We start from the raw sequence: 20,711 nt of genomic DNA on the forward strand, positions 1-20,711 counted from the left end.
AAAAAAAAAAAGAAATATGCAGCTCAGCCTCCCAGTTGTGGTGGATCTCTGTGAGTGTGAGGCCAGCCTGGTCTACAGCACCATTCCGGGACAGCCTTGGCTACACAGAAAACCCCTGTCTTAGAAAGAGGGGGTTTGGAGGGAGGGAGAGTAGAAGGGAGGGGGGAGGGAGGGAGGGAGGGAAGGAGGGAAGGAGAGAGAGAGAGAAATAATTGGAGAATTTCTTCTCTTTCAATGACATACTTCCTAGGTGATGATTCTGTTTAGATTAGAGAACACACTGTGTGATTTGAATTCTTTAAATATATCCAGATCTGTGTGATGATTTAACAGTCAATGATGATAGAGACAGATATGTCCTGCTGCTTTAAGAAGTGTGGGAAAGTCTAGGTCTAATCTTAGTTGATTAAAATGCTTCTCAGGAAAAAAAAATGGAGTGGGGGAGGTGTGTTCTACTCCTCTTCACTGAACTTAGGTTTAGGTGTTAGCTCTCTCTTTTTTTTTATGATTAATAGAGTGGTATTTATTTAAAGAGGAAAAAACTTACAGATCACCGTCCCAGACAACAGCCCTCTGTGCAACCAGAAAGGGAATCTAGTCGTCGTCGGTGTTAGCTCTCTCTTACTGAGCCTTAGTTTTTATACATCCTTGCTGACTGCTCACTTACTGATGGTATCACTAAGAAAGCCACAAGAAAGTGTCGAATTCCCCTGGAGGAGTGACCATTTCTCCACTCAGTTCTGGAAGCTCTCCCTGATTAAATTGGGTAGTTCTGTGTAAACAGTGACATTTGAGATTGGCAGGCAACATTTGATGACTTAACCGTGGTTTTGTAATTTCCCTCCTTATCCAGAGTAAATTTGTTTTTCCTAAATTTTCTCTGATCTTTTACACCCTGTGACCTCCCCTTTGGTCAGTATGTAAAAGGCTTTTTCATCTCAGTTCTTTTATTTTTAAATACATATAATACTAGAATTGCATTCATCTGGACTGCATATATTTGAGCAATTATTTTATTATTCAAGTATCATCTATTGGGAGAGATAGAACATATCCCTTTACAATTTACATGTAAGCATTGAAACTCAATGTTTTATTGTTTTGTGGTTTCTCTATTTGCTCTGCTTTCATTCTTTCATTTTTGGTTTCCTATCCTGCCACACGGGTTTCTTGGACACTCTCTGAGTGGATGCCTTTTTATTCATCTTCTCTCTTTACATCTCTACTATTCTCCTCCCAGCATCTGCTCTGCATTATTCAATACACACATACAGCACATGAGAGTTTGCTAACAGCATTTTCCATGTGTAGTGCAGCAACTACAAACATGGGGGAGCCCTCTCCCCTGTATGATGCACTGCCCAGGTGCTGTCCCCACTCACTGAGACCCACATCCCACACTGCCCTGCTCTTCAGTGTCAGTGCAGCTGGGACTCGAAGGCACAGGAGTCTGTTGTCTTTGCCCCTTACTCGTCCTCCCATAGCTGTCTTTTTTCTGACCTTTCAAGTTCATCATTTCCTTTCTGATCACAAGCACATTCTTCTTCCAACCTTCAGAGGAGACTGTAGCAGAAGGAAACCTCTTAGCTGTTCCCCTCCTCAGAATGCCTTTCCCCTACTTTCCACACTGACTCTCCCCTGATTATAGACAACTTGGGTGATGATCAGAGGCACTCGCATTTTCAGATGTTCTCTTACTCCTTGCTGGCCTCTGTGGTTTCCCTATAAGTGTTAAAGATTTTTTGTTTTGTTTTATTTGTTGTTTGTTTGTTTGTTGTTGTTTTGTATCTCTGCTTTCAAGAGATTCAGTTTCCATATTGATTGTGGTGGTTTTGTATTATTTGGGGCTTTATGCTGTTGGAATCTACATGGCAGGCTTTCATTTTGCCAGACTAGGAAGTTTCCACCATTTTCCAAGTGTTTTCTCATCTACACATTCCTGTTTTCAGGACATGGGTGCACAGCCATGACATCTATGGTGCTGGGTCTTGCTGTTTGCCATCAGCTTTCTCTGTGCTGTGCATGGGAGAGCTGCCTCTCCCCTCTGCACTGCTTCTCTGCCAAGCTCTGCTGTGCAAATCTCCACAGAAGCCATGGCAGTTTTTTTTTTGTCCTCAAATCGATGCCTATTCTGCTTATCTTTCTTTTCTCTGTTAAGATGTCCTACTATTTGGAATAATTTTATAATAGCCACTTTGAAATATTAATTTTTCACCTCATTCCAACAACTGTGCCATCTAAACAAAGCTGACGTTCTCTTGGGTCTTAGTGAATGAACTAAGCAATGTCAGACTGGACATTGTGTGTCGTGTGCTGTAAACTGATGCACACACTAGGGCCATGCTCTACTTGTCCAGGTAGCGTTAGAGGCTCCAGGCCTCACATTTGTGTGTGGTGACTCAAATGGAAATTTCAGAGTTTGCATTGTGAATCTGAATAACCCCAGTGTGTGCTTGACACCTCTGACTCCTCAACTCAGCAGCATGGGCTGGCAAGAAGGAAGATGGCTGCAACTTAAGGGCCCCATAAGTATAGTGCAGCTGCAGCTCTCTATAGGAGGGTGAACACCAGTGATCGTCCAGTAATTGTCCCATAGGGAAGGAATGTCCTTTGCTGCAAAAGAAAGGTGGGAAGCAGAATTCTCTCCCAGGCTCCTTTGGAGATTCTCTTCACAGCAGTTTAGATGTAGAAGTCACAGTTTACCTCACAGGCCTAACCCAGGAGAGACACATAGCAAGTGACAAGATGACATGCATAAACCTCAGCACTGTAACAACTTGATTGCCCCATTTGATGGTATTTGACTCTGAGACTTAGAAGCAAAAAGTTATAACAATCTCTGGCCTTTTGAGAATTATTTTTCTTGTATTTTGCCAAAAGAAAGTAAACTTTGGTGTAGGTTTGCTTCTGGCAAATGCTATCATAAGTTACAAAAATAAAAAGACTTGCTTTTATTTAATCTTGTCAGGGTAAAATTATTAGATCTATGTCTTGCTACACAGTCATATGAGGTTGGGTGATATGTCTGGTGTCACAGAATTAGGTCATGGTGACACTGAGGCTGGAAACATTATACAAGTTTAATAATTTTTCATTTCTCTATTTTGTATTACCTATGGCTTTACCGTTTGATATCTGTGTATAATCAAACGAGGTTAAATGATGTAACTTAGGTATAATTAAATTTTAATTCTTGCCATTAGGAAAAAAATAACCCACAAGCTGATGCATGGCTTTCCCTTTTGTGTTTATGCTGCCTTCATTCAACCACCATGAAACGCAAACATGAATTCACATTAGCAATCATCTCTTAACAGTCCATTTTCCACTGTCAAAGAAATCGGTAATCTGATTTCCCCAGGTTGTTCAGTGGGATAATGGCAAAATAAGTTCTTGAACCATACATGATTTGACTCAATACAAAAACTCAATATATATATATATATATTCCTATAGAATAAAATGACCTTTAATAACTAGATATATTTCTTCAGCGACTCATTCACTCAAGAGACACTAAACAAATGCTTAGCATGCCAGGCACAACGCAGGACAATCTATGGACCAATGAGTCTTATGTTCAGTCAATCAATTGTGATGTCATATGAAATTTAGACAGATGAGCAGCTCTGGACCTAGCCTTTGATAAAATGATGCCACTAGATTCCTGTGCCTAGAAGGAATGTTTAACAAGTGTCTAGTGAAGATGGGATATTTTATATCCATTAAAGTGACATCATTTAAGACAGGATGAGGACAGTGAAGAAGGTGGCTCCTTGTTGAGCATGTGGGGGGACTCTACTTCCCTCCATCTCATAGTCTCTTAGCTTTCTCTGTAGTAGTTCACAGAACTATTACAGGAATATTACAGAAGTAAGAGAAACTCTTGTCAGGCTGAAGTGGTCTGTGTTATACAACATAGATATTAGCATGTACTTCAAGCTAGCTGTAACAATGGGACCCCAACATACAATCGTTCTGAATATGCCTCTTATGATCGTTGTATGTATAAAATTACTCAATAAATTCCAAGTCACTGTTAAGATGTCTTCTATGAGTTGAAGCTCACTCCATTTTCTTTCTTTTCCTTTTTTTTATCTTTTACATATTATCAGAGCAGACTTCTGAGAACCCATGTCGATTTTTGCACATTAGACAGGATTCTGTGACATGAATGCTACATGAGCCAATCAGCACTGTCTCTGGGTTCTGCCCCTCCATCTTTTTGTTGCTTCTATTACCAGAGCCCTCTTCTAAATCACATTCTAATATTTAAATAGCCACAGTTATTTTGCTGTTGCTTCTGTTATCATAGCTATTTATACAAGAAAGCCAGCAACAGATATTTTCATTACTGTGAATTCCATGCATGCAGGTCATAGAGGTTGTTCAGTGGGTTAAGGCACTTGCTGAAATACTTGGTAATCTGAATTTAATCTCCTGGACAAACATGGTAAGAGGAGAGAACAGACTACCCAAAGATGTCCACTGACATACTCATGTGCAACACCACCCTTCACATACAACATACACACACACACACACACACACACACACATTGAATGCAAAAATATTTTTTCCTTATTTTGTCTTACCTACAGCAAACCCACACAGACACACCTTGGTCTTTACCAGGTGGCATACACATGTTTTGCCTGTCCTAGACTGCAGAATGAGGAGTTAGAAAATTTGATTATTTATTGAAATCTTTGTACTAAAATAATCATACAGAGATACACACTATAATATCATCCACTCATTGATTCCTGTTAATGAATTTGTATTGGTGAATCTCATTCTTGAAGTTGATTAGCGTTTAGGACATTTCAAAGAAAAGAAAATCAAAATCATTTCAACATACCAACGTGTATCATTCACAGGGAAATAAAGACTTATCAATATGATAACCATTTACTACACATATGTCTGTCATCCATGGACAGAGAGGTCTGAGCAAACTCGCCACTAACTGTTGAAATATGTTTCAGCATGTGAAGAAGTATGGGAATGTTATTAGTCTGGATTTTGGAATCAAGTCTTCAGTGATTGTAACCAGTCTGCCTTTAATCAAAGAAGCCTTTACTCACCTGGAAGAAAATTTTATGAGTCGCCCTCAATTTCCATTGCAAAATCTTGTCTTTAATAAAAATGGTAAGACTTTCATGTGTTGTCAGATATGAGTTGTAATTTTTAAGATACATAAAAGGCTCCTATGTGCCCTAAGTATCCATCACTTTCATAAGCCAATACCTTCATGAATGCCATCATTAATGGGTGCTGGATACCACACTGCTTGAATGAAAGCACCCATAAGATGGTTTATAGTGTGTCCTAGTAGAGACCAGGTAAACCACATATTTGGAAAAACTAATTCTATATACTTTGATAGGAAGTAATCATAGCACCCAAACACAGCCAGAAAATGTGCTCACTTTCATTTTTCCATGTCACTCATAGAAAAATGGATGTAAGTCAGCTTTTTCTTTCTACGTCATCTTGCTTATAGCTGCTTATGCTGTATCATTAAAGTAATGCGGATGTCTAGGCTCCTAGCCAATGTTATAATTTGTTAGTATGAATATGCTATATTATTGTGAAACAAAGTCATCAGTTGAACACAGAATTTGAAATATATTAATGCAACCAAACAGCATCTTAGGCCCTTTCTAATTACTCTTCAGGATAATTCTAGGTCAATTCACTGTGCTGTCTGTTGTAAGAACCAGAATGCTAAACATCTGTCTTAGAGTTACTTTACTGTGATGAAATACCATGAGCAAAGACACTTGGGGAGGAGAAGGTTTATTCAGCTATGCTCTCATATACACTGTTCATCCAAAATGAAGTCAGGACAGAAACTCAGGGCAAAGACCTGGAGGCAAGAGCTGGCACAGAGGCCGTGGAGGAGTGCTGCTTTCTGTCTTGCTCCTCCTGCTTTATTCAGCCTGCTTTCTTATAGAAACCAGGAGCACCAGCCAGGGTTAACAGCAACCAAATGGGATGGACCCTCCCACACCAACATTCATTAACAAAATGCCCTACAGCCTTGCCTGTAGCCCTGTCTTTTTATGTAGGCATGTTCTCAATTGAGGCTCCCCCCTGTAGAACAATTTTAACTTATGTGACATTGATATAAAACCAGTCAGCACAGTAAAAGTTAATACCAGGGATTAAATAGTAAAGCAGTATCAATGCAGAAGTTGTTTAGTCAAAGATGGCTAACATTGTACGAGGATTCTGGAAAATCTTCTCTGAGTAAATGATATCCATTTAATGACCTGAAAGAATAATTAGTCAAGGGGATATAATATCCTTAAAAGGACATAAAAGGAGAGATATCTTGAGGAATGGAAAGACATCCAGTGTTGCAAGCATGGTATTTAAAGGACATAATTAAGCGCTCTTGGTACTTCTGACCTCCATCAGAAAGAGCACAATGCTGATTTTTATTCTAACAGCCAGGAAGACTTCTCAGTGGTTTCAAACAGAGGAGATTTTAGGATATCAGATAGAGAGTGGAGCAAAGACATTAAGAAAATTGTTTTAGATATAAAGGGTGGAAGAATATAAACTCCAGTTGCTAAATTAGATTATGAATTAAACCAGGGTGATGGCATTAAAGCCTTACAAACACAAGTCCAGGCATACCAAAAGGATATCAAAATGACCCCATGATCTAGATACCAGGAGATCAGGATGCTGAGAAAACTTCTCTAGCAGTTTGAAGGGTAACCTTGGTTGTCAACTTACTCTGCATTTGAAATCAACCAAAATCATCCAAACTGGGCAAACAAGTGAAGAGACTTGCTTCTTTGGAATTCTGAAGTGAGAAGACCTACCCTAAATCTGCATCGCTGGAAATCAGAACACCCACTCTAAATTTGGGCCATACCTTCTGCTGGCAGCCCACGTAAAAGAACATGGAAAAAGGAAGCTTTTGCTGTTTGCTTTCCTTGCCCTCACTTCCACTGGGAAGTTCAGATATCCTGCTGATGAAGAATTCCTTCACTGGTATGAGAATATACATTTTTGGATTCCAGTGTATGCAGAGGACTAGCTGAGACATCCAGCCTCATAGATTGAACAATCATAGCATTATTTGCCTTTCCATTAAAAGACAGCCATTTTTAGACTACCTAAAACACCAGACTAATAAACACTGCTTTAATATCTCTAGATCCATTCTATCACTTCTAGTCCTTAAGAGCAGTGGTTTTCAACCTTGGGGCACCACCCCCTTTGGCCATTGAGCAACCCATTCAGATGGTCACTAGGTTGTTAGAGATATCAAATATTTAAAATATGATTCAAAACAGTAACCAAACTACAGTTGTAAACTAGCAACAAAAATAATTGTATGGTCGGGGTCATGACAATATGAGGAACTGTTTAAAGGGTTGCAGAATCAGAAAGTTGATTCACTGCTTTAGAGAAGCACAACTTGTACAGAATGTGATAATGGGAGTGGTTCCTAGCAATTTGCCTGATATAGATAATAAGAAACACCAACACAGAAACACATATGGGTGTATGTATGTATATATACATACATACATACATATTAAACCTAAAGTGTAGATGCTTTCGTTCTGCTGAGAATTGGATTTCATCACCTCATTAATACCTAGTTACTGTGGTCCTTAAAGTTTTACTTAGCCCTTGCATCTCTTTTTTCTGCATATTGTAAGATCTGGAATATTCTGGCAATAACTTTTGTGTTATTCTAAGATTATTAAAATTAAAGAATATATTAAAAATACTGACAAAACAGTGATGCTGTAAGCCACCAGGAGATGCTAGCCCTTATGGACCTTGCTTTCTGCTATTGTCTCTCTCTAGACAGCTGTCAAGTCTGTTATGGGCCCTTCTTTCCATCATACATGTGACCATCCGTTTGTCAGATAGTTTTACATCAGAATCACAATGCTACACCGCTGTATTGCTTCTTTCCAGGATTGGTCTTCTCCAGTGGCCAGACATGGAAGGAGCAAAGAAGGTTTGCTCTGATGACTCTGAGGAACTTTGGGTTAGGAAAGAAGAGCTTAGAGCAGTGCATACAGGAGGAGGCCCGGCACCTTGTGGAGGTCATAAAAGAGGAGAAAGGTGGGCATTCTATGGGGCAGGGGTGGGAGGCTGTGGCCCTCTCATTCATTAAACAGAATCCACCTAAGTATCTAAGTGCTTTTTCTGGACTCTGCACTGTGCTGAGCATAGAGCATTGAACAGTGAACATGTAGCCATGACCTTGCCCCAGAGTTTGCAGCTAATCACACAAATGGTCATTAGACTCCCTGCTGTCTTAAGGCCTGGTCACCTGTCTGGCTACCCAGATATGAACAGATTCTTTGGTGTACGTTAAACCGCATATCAAGCTAATCCAGAGCCTTTTGCATAGCTCTCTGTTATGTATGTTTCTTTGTCATGTGGAATTAACAAACCAATATCTTTGAAAGATGCATCTTTTTCTTGATCTACCTCCAGGACAGCCTTTCGACCCTCATTTCAAGATCAACAATGCTGTTTCCAAAATCATTTGCTCCATCACCTTTGGTGAGCGTTTTGAGTACCATGACAGTCAGTTTCAGGAGCTCCTGAGGTTACTGAATGAGGCCACAAGTTTGACTTCCTCAAAGATGGTCCGGGTAAGCATTCTAGTTTCTTTTATATCGGGATAAAATTGGACTGGGGCTAATTCAAGTACAAACATGTTTTTCCTTTTATTTATTTATTTGTTTGTTTATTTATTTATTTATTTATTAAAGATTTCTGTCTCTTCCCCGCCACCACCTCCCATTTCCCTCCCCCTCCCCCAATCAAGTCCCCCTCCCTCAAAAGCCCAAAGAGCAATCAGGGTTCCCAGGACTATTTGAAGCTAAAATATAATGTCTTTGAGTTGAGTTTGTCACTAATTTATCTGTCGATTTGGAAGTTTCCAATAAGAAAACTTACTGTGTATAAAAAAGCATTTCTAATATTTTAATAAAGTTCCAACATATATGTGGGATCCATGCATGTCCAAATGCTGTCTTTTTTTAAATAATGGAGATATTTATTGTTGATTTTGCCTTTATCTCTCCCATGTGTCTTCATATCTCACATGCAAACTACAAGCATACTTTCTAGCTATCCTCCTCTGTACATGTTTTGCTTTGCTAGCCTGTATTCATTGTTTATTAATCTTTTCTCAGTGGTTAGACATCCAGTTGTTTCTAAGTTAAAGTTTGTATTAATAACACTGTTGTGAATATTTTAATTGTTCATGCTGCCACAAAGACTTTTCTTGTGTTTTCATGTAGACATAAATCTTTACTCCCATGTTGTTGGGTTGTCTGTCCCTGTGCTCATTCCTATACAAATGTTCCTCTTAGAATTGCCCTAGTTGCCTGGTAGGTTGAGCTTTTATCTTTATGTGGTTGTAAGGTCTTGACATTTTTCTCCATGTTTTTGTCAATGAGCCATTGATCATTCAAGAATTTATTTTTTATTTCTTTGTATTTTTGAAGTTTCTATAGTATTTCTTGCTATTGAATTTTAGTTTTATCATACTATGGTCTATTTGGATATGGAAAATTATTTTATTCTTTTTTATTTGCTAAGACTCGGTTCTTATTTTTAGAGAAAATTCCAGGTGTGGCTAAGGAGAAAATATTTTTGGTTTCATTTGGATATAATTCTCTTCAGGTATCTGTTAAGTCCATTTGATTTACGGTACAGTTCAGCTCTGAAGCTTCTCTGTTGGTTTTTCTTGGGATGGCCTATGCAGGGATGGGAGTGGAGTACTGCTGACATTACCATAATTATTTCATGAGAATCTGTCTGAACTTCATATTAATTGTTAATTGTTTTATGAAATTTGGAGTCCCAAAATATGATATATGCATATTTACAGTTGTTCTAACTAATAAATTGTTCCTGTTATGAATGTGTTGTGGCCTCCTTTATCTCCTCTAGCTAATTTTGAATAACTTGTTTCCAGTTTCTGTTTGCTTTCTGGATTTACTAAGGTATTATGAAGAGAGGTTAAGTAGTCATGGTAGTTACATCAGTGGTTTGTTTGTTTTGTTTTGTTTTTCTGGTTGCTTGGATTACTTGGATTATACTTTACTTTGATAGAATACTAACAAGGATTTGCTTGTTTACTGTGCTAGACATGATGGATTCCTTCCAGGCCCTTCTTTATCCGGCTGTTCTCATACCATTTATTCTTCCCTGTGCTCTCATGATTGAGACTCATCTTTCTTCCTTCTCTGTGTTCAGCTCTCACTTAAGTATCTTCTTCAGTGCTGTCATGATGGTCGTGTCAGTCATTGAATGTCAATAGAAATATTTCCATTAGAACTTAATATCTTAAATTTAATTAATATCCATTTTGCAAGGTGTATATGTGGGTGTGGATGTTGGTCTTGTGTAAGCAGCACCTTTACTAACTGGGCAATCATCTGTGATAAACCCTTTGAAACAATAAATATTACTTCTTTGGTTTATGGTTTTGATATACTATGTTGTTCCTATTTAGTCATGTTTAATTGGGGATCTAAATGAATCTTGTATTTGAATTTTTTTGACTGACTTGGGAAATTATTTCCTGTGATTTCATTGAATTCATTTTCCCTCCCTTTGCTTTTTAGCTCAGCTTCTGAATTCAGGTCCTGTGCATTTCTAGGTCTCTTGACCATATAAAAGTTCTTCATTCTGCCTGTGGTCATTATTTCCAATCTTTGTTGCTGGTCTTGGATTGCAGCTTCTCATCAGGGATTCTCTCTTCCGGATCTTCTCTGCAGTGGAGACTATTGTTGGTGTTTTCTGCTGTGGTTTTTATATTTGTTTTCTTTTGCTTTGTCATGTATTGCTTTTGATTCAGTTTTAAAATGTTCAACACTTTAATTTCTTGTTTGTTTTTATAAAATCTCAGTTTCCTTGCTGTGTTTTCTCTGATTCTGCCCAGTTTTCATCTCTATGCTGCCTCTCTTCCCTTCCCCTGTTTCCTCCACTCGGTTGACTTTCACCTCTAGAGCCCACACTGGACTCCTTTGCCTCATTGTATTTCCTTTCAATCTTCGATCATCTTGATCAGAAAATGCTTGGACACCCAACATTTGACATATTTCAGGGTCTTTGCATTGAGTTATGATTTTAAGAGACATCATCTTGCCCTTTTCATTATTGCATTTATTTTAATGTGCGCATCTATTGATCAGGATATCTCTTCTGGGTTCTTTTAATTACGTTCATATTGAGAAGCCTCTTTTCAAAGACTAGTATCATTTTAGAAGTGGAATCAAACTATTCTGGCAACAAATTAAATTATACATATATATACATACATATATAACACAATTAAAACCATTGATAGTTCAGTAAATGTCAGTGTTGAAATGAAAATGTGAAGGCTACTATGCAATTTTCTATGATGACAAAATTACTTAAGGTAATCTTGAAACAGTAAATAAGTGAGATAAAAGGAAGAGAGTAGGAAAAAGAAAAAGAAGAGAAGTTCAAAATGAGGAAGTAGAGAGAAATGTTATGAGGGAGAAGAGAAATATATGAGCAGCTTAAGGGAGGCATTAAATATATTGCTCAATAGTGAAAAGGTTGAGAAATAAAATTAAATAAATGTAAGAAAAGAAGTAAAATATAAAGATACTATATTTAAAAATCAAAGTACTACTATATACAAGTGAATATCATAGGTTATAAAAATAATTTATGGAAGAGAAATGTTATTTTCTCCATATGAAAAGAAAATTGATAAATACTTTTAGATGAATTCATGAAGGGGAATAAAAACTAAAAATATAATAATGATAGTTCTGAAAAAAAACACTGTCCACTTAAAAGTCTTGGAAAAGTAAAGAAAAAAAGGAGATAAGAAATAGAAACAATGAAAAAAAAAACAAAGGCAACTGACCCAGTTGCATTCTGGGTTGTCAAAATTTGGAGGCTGCTGGTTACATGCATGGAGGAGGAGATGAGCCTGTGAGCTCCCGTCTTGCCTTTGACTCATGCTGTTGCTGAGTCTATGTTGAAAAAAGGTTCTCCTGTCTCAGAACTATCTTCACAGATCTCTTTTTCTTCCTTAGGCAATGCTTTACATTTTGTCATCAGGGCACAAACAAAAGTATATGCTCTACTATGTTTATAGCAGCATTGTTTGTAATAGCCAGAACCTGGAAACAACCTACATGCCCTTCAATTGAAGAATGGATGAAGAAAGTATGGAATATATACATATTAGAGTACTACTCAGCAGTAAAAAACAAAAACTTCTTGAAGTTTGCAGGCAAATGGATGGAAATAGAAAACACCATCCTGAGTGAGGTAAGCCAGACCCAAAAAGAGGAACATGGGATGTACTCACTCATATTTGGTTTCATAAAGGACATTGAGCCTATAATTCAGGTTCTTAGAGAAGCTAAATAAGAAGGAGAACCCAAAGAAAATCATATAGGCTTTCTCCTGAATATTAACCTTCATCAGGCGATGAAAGGAGACAGAGACCCACATTGGAGCACCGGACTGAAATCTCAAGGTCCAAATCAGAAGCAGAAGGAGAGAGAGCACAAGCAAGGAACTCAGGACCGTGAGGGGTGCACCCATACACTGAGACAAGGGGGATGTTCTATCGGGAACTCACCAAGGCCAACTGGCCTGGGTCTGAAAAAGCCCAGGTTAAAACCGGTCTCGCTGAACATAGTGGACAATGAGGATTACTGAGACCTCAAGAACAATGGCAATGGGTTTTTGATCCTACTGTACCTATTGGTTTCGTGGGAGCCTAGGCAGTTTCGTGGATGCTCACCTTACTAGACCTGGATGGAGGTGGGTGGCCCTTGGACTTCCCACAGGGCAGGGAACCCTGACTGCTCTTTGGGCTGACGAGGGAGGGGGACTTGATTGGGGGAGGGGGAGGGAAAGGGGAGGCGGCGGTGGGGAAGAGACAGAAATTTTTAATAAATAAATAAATAAATAAAAAATTTAAAAAAAAAAGAATTTGGACAACTACTGAATGTTCTATCAGTGCATGTCCTAGAGTGGAAAGGATTCGACTAGTGAGAAGTGGTCAGAGGCTACTGTATTTTGCATGGGTGCACTGATATGCCTACCAATGGATCAGAAGTAAAACAACAGTCCAGATATTCCCACGGTTCCAGAAGAAGATCAAGAGGAAAAGTCTACACTATCTTGAAACAGAAAGTGACTTTATATTGTTTCCATGATCATGTTCTTCTCTCTAATTAGTTCTATAACTTCCTCCCATGGATAATGAAACATCTTCCTGGATCACACCAAACTAAATATCATTCTATTTAGAAATAAAACAGGAGGATATCAATATGCATAATATGAAATTTATTTCCATTTAATTCTTTTATTTATACAGTAGTGCCAATGTTAGATATTTATATCTCTCTCTCAGGAGAAAGAATCATGCTGGCCCTAGTAAAGGACCTAGAGTTCCAAATTCATTTCACCTTGTGGCGGTGGTGAGCTCAGATGAGGCTCGCAGACTCTGCAGTGGCTCCCATGAGAATCGCCTTTGCACCCCAGGGAGGGAACTGGAGAAGGAAGGGGACATTGTCTCTACAAGCTTTGTCCCAAAGATGAAACACCATGTCTGCTAATGTTTTAGTTCTCTCACATTTTCTCTGTAAGGAATCTAGGAAATGTCTTCTTTAGCTACGAAGCAGGTAAACAGCTGAGTCTCTACTGCTCTAAGATAGTGAAGATACTGAGAGGAAGCGTCTACCATATGCTATCATGATTATACCAATTTATGTACATTTCAAAACTTAATGGAGCCTCCCATTTCCTTGAAGAAAAAGTCCAGGCTGAAATTGACAGAGTGATTGGCCAGGAGAAGCAGCCCAGCCTGAATGACCGAGACGCCATGCCCTACACCAATGCTGTTGTCCATGAGGTGCAGAGAATGGCAAATATCGTTCCTCTAAATGTTCCCAGGGAAGTGACAGTGGACACAACACTGGCGGGATTCCACCTGCCCAAGGTAAGTAGGCTAAGGAATGGAAGTCTGTTAACCACTAACCCTCTGTGTGTCTAGTCCATGCGTTATTTGAGCCTTTGCTGCCTTCCCTAGGGCTCCATGCTCCAGACCAATTTGACTGCCCTGCACAGGGACCCCAACGAATGGGCCACCCCAGATGTCTTCAATCCGGAGCACTTTTTGGAGAATGGAGAGTTTAGGAAGAGAGAATCTTTTCTGCCTTTCTCAATGGGTGAGTTGTGATGAGCAGGAGGGGGTTCAGTGCTTCACCTTATCTCTTCTCTTCTTTCTGGAATCCGGACAGATGGGCCTTCCCATATAGCTCCATTTTGAAGCTGGTTTCAGTCCAGTACCCACATATATTATACACACATACAGTGTAAATCCTCCTTGTTTCTGATGGAAAGTTCAACTTTCTTTGTTATGTTTTCTACTTCACTGACAACACAGACATAAGGCCTGCCTCTTCCTGAAAGCAAGAAAGCTGAATTCCATTGTGTAGACTTTTTTTTTGGGGGGGGGGACGGGGATTTCAAGACATGGTATTTATAGTCACTTTTCTTTTTAAGGGATGGTTCCTGACAATGAAGAGAGCAGAGTTTCGGTATTTTTAGTTGTTAGATAGTTTTAACTGGCATTTGCTGATGTGAATAGTCTTCTATACCATGAACAATCCCTGAATAGGGCTTATCTTTCTAAAATGGACCTACTTTGTTAAATGTAGTTAGTACATGCTCCTGCCACACCACCTGATATGCAGAAAAGGAAATGCAGTGATGACTCTTTCTCCCCTGTGCTTTCTGCCAGGCAAGTTAATGAAGACTGCATTGGTAGTGGTGTGGAATCAATAACCAAATATTCTAGATATTCACTTATATATAAATTGCCAATTCTTTAATTTCATAATTGTCTTATAAGCTTTAACCTAAAAAACAAACAGCCTGAGAGCAGGAAAGTGTGGGACAGAAGATGAAGCAGCACTCCCCCTTGGAGCATGCGTCCCACTGCCGCCTTCCAAGCTGGAATCAGTGAGCACTGCAGAGAAAAGGACTCAGACCTAGACAAATGTGCTTCTCCTGGAGCTCAGTGTCCACCAGATTTTCTCACATAGAAGCTTGTGTTTCCTAACACTGTCTGCAGACGTTGACTAAATGCTGCACAGAAGGCACACTGAAATGCTGGATAAGATTATTAAGCTGGCAGATTATCTAAGGCAGGGTCACATCTCAAGATGTGGAGGCTCAGACCAGGTGGAGACTGCATTTGTCTGCATAGCTTAGTGTTGATACAGGGCCGATGTTTCTTGGGGCAGGGCTGCCCTGGGTTTGTTCTGACCTCTTTGTCTTTCCGTCAGTCCCTTTGCTCACTGTTCACAACACACTTTAATAGGAGAGATGATAAGACACAGAGACTCTGTCCCTTCTTCCTATTTATAAAAATTATAAAGGTTTGAATTACAGTACAAAACCTCAGCTACATATTTCACTTATTCAAGTTAATGAAGCAGATCAATGAAATACTGAAATACTACGCATATGATCCTTTATATATTTCGAATAAATGCCTTGTGTGATAATTCTTAGGACCATGGTGAGAAGAATGAGAATAGACCCCAACATGTCTTCCCCAGGAAGATATTCCTCCAGGCACATTGCTGCCCAGGAACATGCCTTCTCCTCACAATAGTGCAAACTCCTTTTCCCTTAGAGGCCTTGTACCTCACCCAGTTAAAAAGAATTCTCCCATCTATACCAGTTGTAAAATAAAAGTAGCAACACAGAGAAGCCCACACGTGCTGTTATTCAGAATGTTATCACTTACTCTAAATTACACACCTCAATTATGTGCGTCAGATAATCGCCAAGGCAATATAGTTATTAATATTCAGGTAGGAAAGGAAGAAATGTTTCCTTTCACCCCATAAGCAGACTCTATAAAAGAGAGAAGTGACTTCTTTCTTATTCAAGATCATAGTTCCCAAGAACTGACAGAGCAGGGTCTTATGCTCTTATTTGTAGTTTACTTCTCTTTGTAATACATCCAGACCATGACTTGTCCCCAGAGTTATGGGCCCATCCATTTGAAGATTTCCCAAGTCCATGTCCTTTCTATCAGTTAGCATCACAAACTGCATCATTTGATAAGAACCTGTTACTGCTCATGGGTTTCCACATGAGGTCAGTGGCTTAGAGAATCTTTGCTCCCCTGCTTTACATCTCTTCCTGTGCTCTGATTGGTGGTGATCAAGATCTCTAGAGCCAGAATAGAGGACAGAGCAGTGATTAGTCCAGGCTAGGAACTCCATAAGTGACACTGTAAGCCTCATGACCAGGTGCTTTGTATTATATTCTACATATTCTTATTTGGTAAAAAGAACCAGGACTTATGGGAAATGACAAAATTTAGTCTTGGAGAAGGAAAACCTGTATGTTTGTATACACTGTTATTCAAAAATCAGGAAACACCAACTTGAGTGATCAAGTCTGAAATGTATGGGATTTTAAAATAAGGGCTGGTTAGCAATGGATTGTAACACCTACTGATGAACCTGAGTGGTTAAATATAGAGAGGATGAATAGCACTGGAATGTGAACACTGGGCGTGGGTTAAGAGCACTGGTTGCTCTTCCAGAGGACCAAGGTTTAATTCCCAGTACCTACATGGCAGCCCACAAACATCTCAGGGATCTGTCCCCTTCTTCTGGGTACAATGGGCACTACACACATGTGGTGCAGAGACATGCATGCAGACAAAACATTCACATACATAAAATAAAAATAAAGGTTAGATATTTAAGAACTGAAATATATATTACCTGAGAGAAGTGATAAATTTTCTAATGTCAAAATCGGGAGCCAGATGCAAAATTTGGAAGCAAAATACCAAAAGGAACAAGCAGATGAATATTAATTTATTAAGAATCTCAAAATAAGTTTACATACAAAAATTAAAGCACTGATTAATGAAGAATGTGGTAGACTCTACCATCATCAAATGTTCCCCAAAAAGAAAATCTCATAATCAATTGGCAGCAGAGGTTAGAAGAGAAACCTATGTAACATAAGTGACATCTGAACAACAGGGCAGATGGTCATGGCCCCAGTCGAAAATCATACTCTATACTCTTTAAAAAACAAAAACACTTGAAAGGTATGAAAAAGTTGGGGAATCTGGCCCGAGAGAAGAGGACAAAAGAGACAGCACACCTAGGCCTAGCTTGTGACATCAGTGTTTCCTATGATGATGCAGGAAAGTGGAGGGAAAGACAGCTGCCTGACACACCTTCCGGTTTGTGGACCTGAGTCCTGAGCTTAAGTGAAAAAGGTAGGAAGAAGCATGTGCACTCTGGTCGCCACAGTCTTTGTCACACTGAGTCTTGCTGGTCATTATCTCAGTTTTGGTCACACAGGACATTAGCATCCAGAAAATGACCACCTCTAGGGAAGGAGCAATTTGCACTTGGTGCTCAGCATATCTCCACTGTTCCTGAAGACATTTTCTTTGTAGGATGTGGACTTCTCAGAGCAGAAAGTCTAGAAGGGAAGCTAAGCTGTTGTCCTCTATGAGATCAAAGGACTTGCACCTGTCATTCAATGGAGTATGCCAGGTTCTGCTGGTCTTGGATGTCTTAAGAGAATGACTGAAGACTTCTGGGTGCAACTTCAGGGCTTTGCAGGAGAATCACGAGCTGTTCTCAATTTGATAGCTGTACCTTATATCCTCCTATCTCAGCATCTTCATGCTTGAGAGGGACGATGATGGCGAGGGGTAGATGTGTACTCACTAAATGATGGACATGCTTGTCTGTAGGGTTCAGCAGGAATCTGATTCAATATTTGAGACAAGAGACAGGTACAAAATGAATGAAGAGATGTCTTCTACTTGTCCATCATGGATGAGCAGACAAAATTAATAATCTAGAACCTTTGCAAGGGAAGCCTGTATGTCTCTGACTTTCATGTCAGGGACTCAGCTCTAACACCTTCTTATATTGTGGAATCTTTTTTTATTCTCTATGTTTTATTTTACTTACATATGTGTAAATGTGTCTCTGTATATACATAACATGTACGTATGTGATGGAGCCTGTGGAAGCCTGAAAGAGGCATTGAATCTTGAGTTGCAGGTGTTTGTGCACCTCCTGATGTGGATGCTGAGACCTGAACTCCAGTGCTCTGATAGAGTAGTAAATAATATTAATCATTAAGCTATCTCTTCCTCAAAAGGGTTATATAGCAGCCCATGAGTTTGCTGCTAAGTCATTGTATGGTATAGCATATATGTTTATTAAACAAATTTGAAAGCCTTGAGACTAGTCATACATTCTATCATCCAGCTCAGGTGTCTCTTTCACAGTACAGGATGCCAGCTTCCAGAACTGCACTAGGGTTGCAGAAAGGATGCCTTTTTAATTTTTTTATTACTTTATCAATAATACCAATAAAAATTCCCAATCCTTCCCCTCCTCAAACTTCCCTCCTACTCCCCCCCCTTTGATCCTGGAGTTCCAATTTCAGTAGACCATTCTGCTTTCAAACACATGTGAAACATAAATAAACAGCTGGACACAAAGCCCAGATACAGTTCAAGATTTACAGAAGGAAAATGGAAATGCCATTCCCTGTAGTCACTAATGCCAACTAAGAAACTCTCTCGTCTTCTGTTTCATTTCCTGCAGGAAAGCGAGCTTGCCTTGGAGAACAACTGGCCAGGTCTGAGCTCTTTATTTTCTTCACTGCTCTTGTGCAAAAATTTACTTTCAAGCCGCCAGTCAATGAGAAGCTGAGCCTGAAGTCTAGATTGGGCGTCCCCATTTCCACAGTCAGCCACCATCTCTGCGCTGTCCCTAGACTGTGAAATCAGAGACAGAACAGGAACTACCTAGCAATCCTCTGAGCCAATGGGGCCACTAATATGTGAAGGGAGAGAAGGAAGGTGACCAGGGAAGGATGTGAAGATTAGGCTACGGTTTTTATATCCATGTCCTGGACTGCTGTGTGCTCTAAATTGGTGGTGCATACATTGCTTATAAATCTTTTTATCTAGGAGTCGCAAAGATAATGATAGTTCCTCCTGTAAAAAAAAAGTGTTGTAAATATGAAAGATGGGTTAGAAACAGCATGGAAATTAATAAAGTTATATCATAAATTGTACCTTCAGTTCGCTTCCTGCCTCCTTCATAAATGTGCACTTGCTTCTAGATGTTAAATTGGTTCATTTAAAAGTGGTACAGAGATCTCTTCTTTCTCTCATAGCTTGTGGAGGGGCTTCCGGGTATAAGATTTGTGTTTCTTATGGTATCTCTTCATAGAAATAATAGCAATAGTACACTAAGACAAGGAAGAAAGGGTTTATTTGCCTTACAAGTCCACTGAGGGGAAACTAAGGCAGGAACTGAAACTGGGCAGGAATAGAGCCAGGAAATGATACAAAGGTTAGGGAGGATTCCTGTTTAGTGGCTTGTTCATTCCTTGCTCGACCACCATTCTTGTAGAACACAGAACCTACCAGCATAGGGGTGACACCAACCAAAATGGACTGAGCCTCCCCATATCAATTGCCAATTAAAAAAATGCCCTTTAGGCTTGCTTACAGCCTGATCTTATGGAGTCTCTTTCTCAATATGACTCTAGCTTGTGTCAAGTTGATATAAAAACTAGCCAGCACAATTAACCCTTTGACAACTTGACACACAAACACATCACTTTTAAGCTATAAATTTCCTTTCCCATTTATCCCCAAGATGGCATATTAATATCAACATCACAACATAAAGTATTTTGAAATTTTTAATTTTACAAATTCAAAAACTTTAAAATTCAGTCTCTTTAAAATGCCAAAGTGTTGCCGGGCGGTGGTGGCGCACGCCTTTAATCCCAGCACTCGGGAGGCAGAGGCAGGTGGATCTCTGTGAGTTCGAGACCAGCCTGGTCTACAAGAGCGAGTTCCAGGACAGGCTCCAAAACCACAGAGAAACCCTGTCTCGAAAAAACCAAAAAAAAAAAAAAAAAAAAAAAAAAAAAAAAAAAAAAAAAAAAAAAAAAGCCAAAGTGTCTTCTAAAACTTAAGAACTTTTTAAAATTTCAAAATCCCTTAACGGTAGGTTCCTGTGAAATCAAAAATAAATTAAACACTTTCCTATTTCAAGAGTAGTTCTTCAAGAGGGAAGAACAAGGGCACTGTCTCAATTGGAACAAAGTAAAATCAATATTGAACTGTGTAAGTAATTTAGTATCCAATGTCTGGAATCCACTCATGATCTTCTGCGGTTTAGTAGGCTTGCACACCTATTCAAAACACAGTAAACTTATCTTCTCAACTCAGGCTGACTCCAGTCCACAGCTGGTGCTGTCACTAGTTGTCATCCCATGATATTGGCATCTCCAAAATCTTGAGGTCTCCTTCTGTAACTGAGCTTCAATTTAACCAATACCTCTCCTGGAATTTCTGCATGGTGTCAAGTTTCAGCTTCTCCTTATGACCCCATTAATCCTGGGTCTTCAACTGCTACACAGGCTGCACTTTGACCAATGGTCTAGCCTGATACTTTAGTGTTCCAAGGTCCAGCTGCTCTCCATGATTCCTTCATGCCTTCAAAACCAGTATCCTCTGGGCGAATTCTGGCTGACAACATGAACTACAACCTGGGCCACCTCTAGAGCACAGCTTCTGTGCGTGGACTTTAAGGAAACACTCCCTAGAAGATTTC

The 20,711-nt window shown here is 39.4% G+C and overlaps 2 protein-coding genes across 6 annotated transcripts in view; both read left to right on the forward strand.

Moving 5' to 3' along the window:
* The window catches only part of LOC126498076 (cytochrome P450 2J4-like), a 26,851-nt gene extending 7,690 nt beyond the window's left edge, over positions 1 to 19,161 (forward strand). The window contains exons 2-8 of the mRNA XM_050136428.1: positions 4,989 to 5,151; positions 7,954 to 8,103; positions 8,482 to 8,642; positions 13,631 to 13,688; positions 13,818 to 14,005; positions 14,096 to 14,234; positions 18,681 to 19,161. Of these exons, the coding sequence (XP_049992385.1) occupies positions 4,989 to 5,151; positions 7,954 to 8,103; positions 8,482 to 8,642; positions 13,631 to 13,688; positions 13,818 to 14,005; positions 14,096 to 14,234; positions 18,681 to 18,859 (1,038 nt within the window). The 3' untranslated portion in view covers positions 18,860 to 19,161. The remainder of the gene's footprint in view (positions 1 to 4,988; positions 5,152 to 7,953; positions 8,104 to 8,481; positions 8,643 to 13,630; positions 13,689 to 13,817; positions 14,006 to 14,095; positions 14,235 to 18,680) is intronic.
* The window catches only part of LOC126498042 (cytochrome P450 2J4-like), a 139,957-nt gene that overhangs the window by 52,663 nt on the left and 66,583 nt on the right, over positions 1 to 20,711 (forward strand). The window lies entirely within an intron of this gene.

The sequence above is a fragment of the Alexandromys fortis genome, unplaced genomic scaffold (genome assembly GCF_014885135.2).
Source record: "Alexandromys fortis isolate MF-2015 unplaced genomic scaffold, M_Fortis_MF-2015_v1.1 scaffold_13, whole genome shotgun sequence".
NCBI lineage: Eukaryota > Metazoa > Chordata > Mammalia > Rodentia > Cricetidae > Alexandromys > Alexandromys fortis.